General features: G+C 35.8%; 1 protein-coding gene across 2 annotated transcripts in view; it reads left to right on the plus strand.

Annotated features, from left to right (window-relative positions):
- cemip (cell migration inducing hyaluronidase 1) overlaps positions 1-9,468 on the plus strand; it is a 130,598-nt gene extending 121,130 nt beyond the window's left edge. For both annotated transcript variants that reach the window (XM_056239589.1, XM_056239590.1), the window contains exons 24-29: positions 1,898-2,083; positions 3,420-3,624; positions 6,275-6,364; positions 6,639-6,796; positions 7,439-7,539; positions 8,838-9,468. In XM_056239589.1, the coding sequence (XP_056095564.1) occupies positions 1,898-2,083; positions 3,420-3,624; positions 6,275-6,364; positions 6,639-6,796; positions 7,439-7,539; positions 8,838-8,965 (868 nt within the window). In that variant the 3' untranslated portion in view covers positions 8,966-9,468. The remainder of the gene's footprint in view (positions 1-1,897; positions 2,084-3,419; positions 3,625-6,274; positions 6,365-6,638; positions 6,797-7,438; positions 7,540-8,837) is intronic.
- The last annotated feature ends 1,224 nt before the right edge of the window (positions 9,469-10,692 follow it).

The raw sequence follows: 10,692 nt of genomic DNA on the forward strand, positions 1-10,692 counted from the left end.
CCGTAGCAGAGTCTCAATGCAACCGACAGCGATGATTTCTTGACTGAAATCCGCGTTTTGAACGAATCACTTGCTTCTTTCCCGAATGAATCAGCCGTTTGAACGAATCGGTTGAATGAATGACTCCCTTAACTCACTTATTAAGACAGTGATTTGCCGCTGCGGTTTCATATTTAAAGTACCCTTTAAATAAAATGTTAAAATTAGAAATCATTTCATATTTAAATATTGAATATTGATTTAAAAATATATATCTCATAGCTTTATTTATGCAGTTGTAAATGGAGTGTAAATAAATTAATGCCACTTCTGATGCCGCTTCTGTCACCTCTGCACTGCAAAGATGGATTTTGATTGAATGATTTAATTTGACTGTAACAGTGGTACTGTATGATTATTATATAATTAAGTATTATTGTATAATTACTGTATAATTTAATTTGAATGATAGTATTTGACATTAAAGGTGATGCATAACTCTAAATAAGTTTAGAAAAAATGTCCATATATAGGTGAAAATGCCCCTGAAAAAAATCAATTTAAGGTGGCAAATATTGCCCCTTAATTAAAATATTAATTTCTGTCACTGCTGTGAACTGACCACTGCATAGAATATGAAAAATATGAATATCTTCGTGAGTCAGCTGTCAACAACAGACCTAAACCAGCCATGGCACCAGCACAAAAACACAATCAGTAAAATATCATCTAATTATTATCAACAAAACGTTGAAAATATCAAGATATATTTTTGTCAATACTGCACAGCCCTAATGTACGGTATTAATTTTGATTTCTTCAGGTCTTAAAAAGGTCTTAAAAAGCCTTAAATTTGACTTTCAAAAGTGTGCAGGAACCCTGTATATGAAAGCTAGTTCACAACATTCTGACCAGACCAACAGCAACATTTGCTCAACCAATGGAGTGGGTTTGGGGGCTGGACATTCTCTTTGTCCAACCAATGGCAGATGGGTGGAGTGCCATGGGTGGATGCCAGCCAATTTTTTTGTCATCTGGTTCTTTATATTAGTCATTTATGTGTAAATGCAGCCTAATAGACTAGTCTCTGTGTCATAAATTATAATTAAACCACAATATTAACAAGAAACCGAGGAAATCACTCACGTTAATAGCTGTAAAAAGCCCTCTAGAATCAAACATGAACACACATTTAGGCCAATAGAAAAAAAGAAACTGGACAGCTGATTTGAATTATTTACTGTCAGTCAAACTCCAACAGCATCACTATTAATGTATTATAAGTCTTTGACAGTAATCAAAATAATTGATTGTGGATGTGATTCCTTCAGTATTAGTCTAATTTTTAACGTTTACTCGAATATTTCAAGCACTGATTACTTAATTTGTCTCTTTGTGTCATCATTTGTATCTTGGTTGTAATTTGTTTCTTTGTTCTGCTTTTCACCTATTTGTCTTGAAATTACTTGTGAGAACATCAAGCAATTTTGACTTATTTAAGGAACAATTAAGAGCTGCGTGCAATTTTTTGTTTTGATGATGTTTATATTAATAATTCAACTTTTTAAATAAAGGATGCACTCACATGCAGTACCTCATGAACAGATCAGAATAAAGTATGAAGTTTGAAAAAACTTCAAAGTATGGAAAAAAAAATACATTAAAGAGAGAGATCTGCACACATTTATGTTATTCACATTTATAGATTAAAATAGCAACATTCGTAACAGTGATTATAAATTATATTCACTAAATGAAATGCACATCATCCTGCTCTCCACCGAAACCAGACCCCGGAACCGGGACTATGGTGCCCCCTAGTGATTGATGAAAATACTAAAATACACTACCACATATCTGTCGAACTACTGTTACCGTGCTTTATTCATTTAAAGCAGTATTGTTGCTTCTTTTACAGAAATGACTGGATAAATATGGGCATCTGCTATCCAAAAGGCACAATGTTCACCATAATCTCCGACATCCACAACCGTCTCACTAAAGAGACGAGGAAGACTGGGGTGTTCATGAGGACCACTGTGAGAGAAAAGATGGGCGACTCTCACCAGACAAGAGGATATTACTATTGGGAGGAGGACACTGGGTAAGAGCAGATGTGCTCTCAGTCTCCACATGCTGGGTTTATATAGTCCTTGAACGACACTATCTGCACTCCTGTATGCGACTGCAGGTCTGGTGGTAGTGAATGCAAATAGATGTTATAATAGAAATAGCCTTTTTGCCTATTTTATTGAAAAGAATAGTTGAGAGGAGACAAGAAATGATGCAGAGAAGTAAGGGAACAGGATCAGCAAAAGGGCACGACTCAGACTCAGTGTTGGCGCATCATGTGCTAGGTCACTGAATGCAATACTGATTCATTAAATCAGTATACAAATAAATAAAAATAATTTAATTTAATATAATATTAATAAATAGTTTTGAACTCCCATCAGCTCCAAGCTTATCGGTTTAATAGATCATTGTAATTTATATTAATATTTACAGTATTATTAATTTAAATATTAATATAATTTTTATTTATTTATTTTATTTGATATATATGCACTAGTCAATAGTGTGGAATCATTAAAGTCCCCCTGTAGTCAGTAATTTTATCCCTTGAAACTCATTGTATTTGACATATTTAAAAGTTTTTTCCTTAAAAAAAATGTCTTCATGCCTTAAAACATCTTGCAACTCTACACTCTTGCCTAATTTCGTATCTGCAGTTCTATGAATATGCAAATGAGCCCCGCCTCCACTCACTCACACCAGCTCAGAGATCCACTCGTTGACGATCACAAGATCACACACGAGAAAAGACTCAGCAATGGTGTGGACTTATGCTTTAAGACAAACCATGTGCAAATTCATATTAAAAACACCACATAGACATAAAAACAACATTAAAAGCACCACGGTGAAATAAGGGTACGATTTTTTAATGTTAGAAGACTTAGAACTGATCACTTCCAAACAACTCTTAATGTTTCAATCAGTTTTTTGAAAATCACAGAACAGAATGAATCCATTATAATGTCAAATTGAATAAATATGTTAATGGTGTTTAAAAAAATGGACGTAAAACATATTAAATTAAATGTGTGCGTTTTTCTGTCGACAGGTCTAATAGAAAATCATACTGAACAAAGTCGTAGTAATTATTAGACATCTGTGTTATGATCGAGGATGAAAATATAGCTGTTCTCAATTTAGCGATGTCAGTCTTCCTTTTCTAATGAAACATAATTAAATTGTAGGAATGATTAACTGCTCTGAAATTACCCAGAAGGCTGGATGCTAAACGCTACAGTTTGGTCAATTATTATAATAAGTTTTGATGTCATTTTAAAAGTGTCACAGCTTCCAAACTCATGACACTGTCATTCCTGTTGGTGTGTCTGATCTCTGGTGTGTGTCTGCCGTCATCCCTGCAGGCTGCTCTTCCTTAAAATCAAAGCGCACAATGAGAAGGAAGATTTTGCGTTCTGCTCGGTGAAGGGTTGTGAAAGAGTGAAGATCAAAGCGGTGATTCCCACCGGCAGCGGCCCCAGTGACTGCATGGCTGAAGCCTACCCCAAATACGCAGAGATGCCCGTCGTAGATGTGCCTATGCCCAAAAAACTGCCTCGCTCAAGACTGGTGAGGAGACCGTTTTGACTTTTGAAAGCCTCTGTGTTTGAAGTCTAGTGTAATGCTGCGAGTCAGAAGTGAAATATTCCTGCTGGGTTTCTCCAACTTGCTCGATGCTCTGAAGATGATGTATAAAGGAACAAAATAGCTTTTGTTAGTTTTGCAGGTGTTTAGTTGTCTCCGGGCAATCAAACGGTGAGGATGAATGATGCTATATGGCGCTAGCATATTTTCTGCGGTTATCAGCAGGATCATTTATGTGTTTTGCTCACTTGTGTCTGCAAAACAGGTTTTATTATCATATGATGCATTTTATTTACATAACCATATTACGCAGCCCCTAAAGGGACATGGTGACGGAATAATGTGAGATGGTAGAAAAAAAATTACATTATTTTCGCATTTGCTCGCAAAGAACGCAAAGTTTCTCAGGGAAATGCAAAATATCTATCTATCTTCTATCTATCTAGAGATATAGATAGAGATATAGATAGAAATATGGGTATAATACAAATTAAAATATAACTAATAAAGGAAAGAATAAAGAAATGAAAGAGGTCTACACAATATATATAAAAATAGATCTTATTCTTTAATAATTTATATATATTATATAGATAGATATAGAATTGTATTAATAGCAAATTACATATAGCTATATATATATTAGGGCTGTCAAACGATTAATCGCGATTAATCGCATCCAAAATAAAAGTTTGTGTTTACATAATATATGTGTGTGCACTGTGTATAATTATTTTTAATACATAAATACCCACACATGCATGTGTATTTAAGAAATATTTGCATGTATATACTGTATATAGACTGAATGTAGCCTATATATAATGTATATTTTATATAAATATAAACATTTTATATATAAATAACATATTTTTCTTAAATATATACATGTGTGCATTTATATACAAAATAATTATACACAGTACACACACATACACTCACCGGCCACTTTATTAGGTACCCCATGCTAGTAACGGGTTGGACCCCCTTTTGCCTTCAGAACTGCCTCAATTCTTCGTGGCATAGATTCAACAAGGTGCTGGAAGCATTCCTCAGGGAGTTTGGTCCATATTGACATGATGGCATCACACAGTTGCCGCAGATTTGTCGGCTGCACATCCATGATGCGAATCTCCCGTTCCACCACATCCCAAAGATGCTCTATTGGGTTGAGATCTGGTGACTGTGGAGGCCATTTTAGTACAGTGAACTCATTGTCATGTTCAAGAAACCAATTTGAAATGATTAGAGCTTTGTGACATGGTGGAAGTAGCCATCAGAGGATGGGTACATGGTGGCCATAAAGGGATGGACATGGTCAGAAACAATGCTCAGGTAGGCCGTGGCATTTAAACGATGCCCAATTGGCACTAAGGGGCCTAAAGTGTGCCAGGAAAACATCCCCCACACCATTACACCACCACCACCAGCCTGCACAGTGGTAACAAGGCATGATGGTTCCATGTTCTCATTCTGTTTACGCCAAATTCTGACTCTAACATCTGAATGTCTCAACAGAAATCGAGACTCATCAGACCAGGCAACATTTTTCCAGTCTTCAACTGTTCAATTTTGGTGAGCTCTTGCAAATTGTAGCCTCTTTTTCCTATTTGTAGTGGAGATGAGTGGTACCCGGTGGAGTCTTCTGCTGTTGTAGCCCATCCGCCTCAAGGTTGTGCGTGTTGTGGCTTCACAAATGCTTTGCTGCATACCTCGGTTGTAACGAGTGGTTATTTCAGTCACTGTTGCCCTTCTATCAGCTCGAACCAGTCTGGCCATTCTCCTCTGACCTCTGGCATCAACAAGGCATTTCCGCCCACAGAACTGCCGCTCACTGGATGTTTTTTCTTTTTCGGACCATTCTCTGTAAACCCTAGAGATGGTTGTGCGTGAAAATCCCAGTAGATTAGCAGTTTCTGAAATACTCAGACCAGCCCTTCTGGCACCAACAATCATGCCACGTTCAAAGTCACTCAAATCACCTTTCTTCCCCATACTGATGCTCGGTTTGAACTGCAGGAGATTGTCTTGACCATGTCTACATGCCTAAATGCACTGAGTTGCCGCCATGTGATTGGCTGCTTAGAAATTAAGTGTTAACGAGCAGTTGGACAGGTGTACCTAATAAAGTGGCCGGTGAGTGTATATTATGTAAACACAAACTTTTATTTTGGATGCGATTAATCGTTTGACATCCCTAATATATATATATATATATATATGTATATATAATTCTGTCAATTTGCTATCAATAAAATTATATATATAATTATTTTCTGTTATGTGCTATGAAAAACATACATACATTTTAGCAAATTTATATATATATATATATATATATATATATATATATATATATATATATATATATATATGTGTGTGTGTGTGTGTGTGTTCCTGTGACATCATTTCACCTTTCGGCGCTGTTGGAGTTGAAGTGCCATTATGTTACATTTTGCAAGCGGAAAATTAGAACATCTGATAGAATAGAGCGCAGTATATTCATAATGGCAGTTCAAGTATATCGTATGTTCAGGAATTCTTATATGCATGTTTTAAGTACAAATATCAATCAAGAAAGTATTAGCGTAAGATATTATATTATTGTAATCACATTTCCCTGTTTTCTTTATAGCCTCACGCAACGGAGCATTTCCTCGAAGTCAAAATAGAGTCATATTTCACACGCTTCTTCCACATCAAAGAGTACTTCGCCTATACAGAGGTACAAACTCTTAACAATGTGTCTTTACTTTATCAAGCTTTGAGTTTTACAATCAGTTAAAGGTTTATTTGTCCACTGGTGTTTATAATAACTTAGTTTCAACTCAAATCTTAAAATATAACGAGAATAAAGATGCTAGCTGTTATTTCCATATATTTTGTTTTCGTCAATATAGCAAAAAAGAATATAGAAATAGAAACTTATGAGACAGACTGAACAAAATGATAAAGGGAAAAGTTCAAAAGAATTGAAAATAAAGTTATTGCTTCTGTAGGTGAATGGCAAGAAGATCTACCAATCAGAAGACGGAGTGCATGTGACTGTGATCGACGGCCACAGCGGTAAAATCCTGGAGTCTAAAGGCTTTAGGAACTCCATACTGATGGGAATCCCAGCTCAGCTAGAAAACTACATCAACAACCTCAAAGACGAGTAAGACTAACAGAAAAACATATGCATGAATATTTTACGTGCATTCAAAATCAAAATGCACTTTTTAAATGACTATGCTGTATCATTAAAACCAGCGTTAGCCTACATGTGTAAATGAAACCAGAACAGTTGTTACCGAGTCAAAAAGGCTCTTTTTTTGTTTCAGTTTTTAAAGAAGCATTTTATACGTATATAAAGCACCTCATTATCAGCTAAGTGTGAAGCCATCTGAGATGTTTGACTTCCTGTAGGGCTTCAATGTGTTGAATTCAAGCGAATCACACAGACTTTTGTGCTGCACACGGCGCTATCCACGGCGCTGTGAAGTTCTGTTTGGATTCTCACAGAAAAGCACTGAACTGGAAATGATCACACAGTCATGTAGGGAGAGAGAAATTGCATGTTGCACATGCTTCAACGGCCTTGCAATGTAGCTTGGCCGGTCACTGAAAAATGTGAAAAAACAAAACTATGATTTCACAAGTTTTGTCTGTAGGTAAAGTAAAAGAAGTGAAATTTGATTTCAGGGACCAGTTCAGAGGATGTTTTTGTTCAAAGAACTATTTTTTTAATGTCTCTTTTTGTATTTGTTCCTCAATTGAACTGCTGTGTCTGATAGGAACTTATTATTTGCACTTGCAGGTCAGTGGTTTTGATCACCTCTAAAGGGAAGCTGGTCACCAGTGGGCCATGGACCAAAATCCTCGAGAGCCTCGGAGCCGATCGGACGGTGAAGTTGAAAGGTAATAAGATTCACGCATTCAGCTTTGTGGTAGACGCCTCAGAGTATGAGTACATAAAGGCATTCACATTATATATATATATATATATTTTTTTTTTTTAGAAATTAATAGTTTATATTCATCGAGGCTGAATTAAATTGATCAAAAGTCACAGTTAAAAATGCATGAAATTGAAGTTGTGAGAGTCTTTGCTCTTCCCTATAGTGACATACTGGACATCCAAGTGAAACTCCTTCTCGAACAAGAAGATATGTAGGGCGGGACTTGATTTTTTTCATTGGGAATTGATTGGATGGTTGTTTTTTGCTATTGGTGGATCTCATGTGAGTGACAGATTGTCCCGCCCATACGCCAGTAAACACATTATCAGAGAAGAGAAGAGTTATTTTGATAAAAGATTACAGGACACATGAATTTAAGCAAAAATAATGATGTGCATGGATAAATTAAATACTGAAATATTCCATAAAATAAGATTTGTCAATTTGATTTCATGGTTACTTTAAAATATATTCAAAGTTATTTTAAATTGTAACAATATTACTGTTTTTAACTATTTTTGATCAAATAAATGCACTCTTGGTGAGCGGAAGAGACTTCTTTTAAAGACTTTTACGATGATCGACCCTAAACTTTTGAACAAAGTGTCATACTGGTTCACTCTTATTTCTGGCTATAGAGTTTTATCCTAGTGGTATTTGGGATTCTTTATGGTAAATTTCAACCAAAAAAGTGAAGCACTCAGACAATGAAAGAAAAAGCAGTCAACTTGTGTGAAGAGAAGCTGTTTTCTGGGCTGGAGAGACACACACACACACACACACATACACATTCAGCTTTGCATCACAGGAATAAATCACATGTTAAAATATATTCAAATAGAAAACTTATTACTGTTGGTGAATTGTAATAATATTTTACTACATCACTGTTTTATTGTATTTTTGATCAAATGAGTGCAGCCTTGGTGAGCATAATGTTTTTGAAGACTTTTTTTTAAAAACATTAAAAAATCTTACCGACCTTAAGCTTGTGAACGGTAGGATATCTGTTGCCAGGGTTGCACTTGCCAATCATAAAGTAATGGCCTCATTATACAACAATATTTGCCTGTAAAATGTTGCGTTTGACCAATCAGAATCAAATATTTTAAGCTGCCTTTTTATAATTACCACAACATCAAAGACCATAATAATTAAGTTTGGGAAATGTTAAAGAGCATAGTAAAAACTCAAACTGGCCATGTCAAAATGTTGGTCCAACAGCTCTAATTTTGCGACGTTTTTTCTCTCCACCAGATAAACTTGCCTTTGTGGGCTTCAAAGGCTCCTTCCGGCCAGACTGGGTGAGGATGAGTGTTGATGAAGAGCGGGCCAAACTCCACCAAGTGCTGCCCATCCCTGTGATTAAGATGATGAAGCTATGAAGAAGAGCGGCACACAGCAGGACATCTCAGACTCGCAGTAGCACCACTGCCAGCTTCGCCAGGACTACTAAACCCAAACCACCAATCAGAACCGAGCATGTGTTTATGTTACCTAGTAACCCCTCCAAGCAGATTCCATTATATGTGACAATGTGGATTTGACAACGTGATTTTTGGATTGTGTCGTCAGTTGATTATACTTGAGTTTCAACGGGAGAAAAAACAAGAAAAAAAAAACTAAAAACAAACTAAACATTCCTTGTTTCCTCTCGGTGATGTTTGCCTTCTTGTTACAACATATGTTTTTCTAAATATGTAGAAAAAGATGTTTCAGATTCTAAATGTTGTGGGGTTTCCTCATTTTAATTGTCACGCACAAGAGTTGGTTTCGTTTGTGATGAACAAGAGAGCCAGCAAAAAATGGAACAGGTCACACTAAAATGAAATTTTCACTCATTTAATTTACAAATCGTGTCGTTCGATGGAACAAAACCCAAGATTTTTTTTTAAAAAATCTTTAAGCATATGACCAAAAGCACTATAAAAGCAGTCAATACGCCTATATTTCACGTCTTCTGAAGTAATTATTTAATAATTAAGTAAATATTTGTATGCGATAAGTGGCATTGGTTCTACTGTGCATTAAAAATGCAAACTTTCCCATGGAGACCCCGGAAAGAACCATACAGATTTGAGACAACCTGAGAGTGAATTCTTATTTTCCAGTGAACTGTTCCTTTAAATCCAACTGTCAAGAATGGATTTGAATCTGAGCATTAGTAGATGTCAGTCTGTCATAAAATGATCAAATCTGTGATGAATTGGCTTTTCTTCCATTTGGCAAGAAGTACGACATTGTCCCTTTGCCGAAATAGCTGGTCTTTTTTCGGAGATTGTAATTTGTTAGTGTTTTTGTATGTTTTGTGTGTTTCTTAAAAAAAAAAAATCCTGATTGATAAAAGAGATATATTTTATACTTATTTATTGTACAGGCACAATTACGCAAATTCAGAAGGGACATCTTTCAAGGGACTTTTAAGTTGTAATGTAATTCTGTCCTCTCTGTAAAAAACGAAACCTTTAAGTACAATTTTCACTTTAGTGTGTAATTCAAATATACATTACATTAACTTTAAGTTGTATATGGATGTGATGTAAATGTGAATGATTTCCAAGTAATAAAAAAAATGTATTACTTTAGATAAGAAAAAAATGTAAAGACTTTTGTACAGAAATAAATTTTTCCTCACATCTTTGGAGTGATGCTATGTTTGTGTGTGTAGTAAAAGGTAAAACCATGTTGGCTTTATAATATATATAATTGCATGCATTGATGTTGCTATATTCCTACCAACACAAAGGGATGCTGGAATGTGTCTCCAGCTCAGCTGACACTATAACCCAAGCTCATGTTGATTGATGGTATGTAGCCTATCTAGTGTTTTCTTGGGGTGGGGGTCCGTGAAGATTTTCTTCAGCAGATGGTGAGGAAATATGACCATGGAGGCCATACCGGACAAGGGTGGATCCTGCATTCTGAACATGCATGAATGTACACCAATGATCTGGACATGTTTGCAAAGTAAAACACGCTGAAGCGGTTGATGGTCAGCATTAGGCTACTTTAAAGATGAGAAAACTACATTGGCTTTCTTGGAAGTCATCATGGGTTGCTGGCAGCGTGTTCTGTGTTTTCTGGAATGTTGAATCTTCTTATTTGACCCAAT

The sequence above is a fragment of the Rhinichthys klamathensis genome, unplaced genomic scaffold (assembly GCF_029890125.1).
Source record: "Rhinichthys klamathensis goyatoka isolate OS25496 unplaced genomic scaffold, OSU_Roscu_1.1 h1tg000567l_1, whole genome shotgun sequence".
Lineage (NCBI taxonomy): Eukaryota > Metazoa > Chordata > Actinopteri > Cypriniformes > Leuciscidae > Rhinichthys > Rhinichthys klamathensis.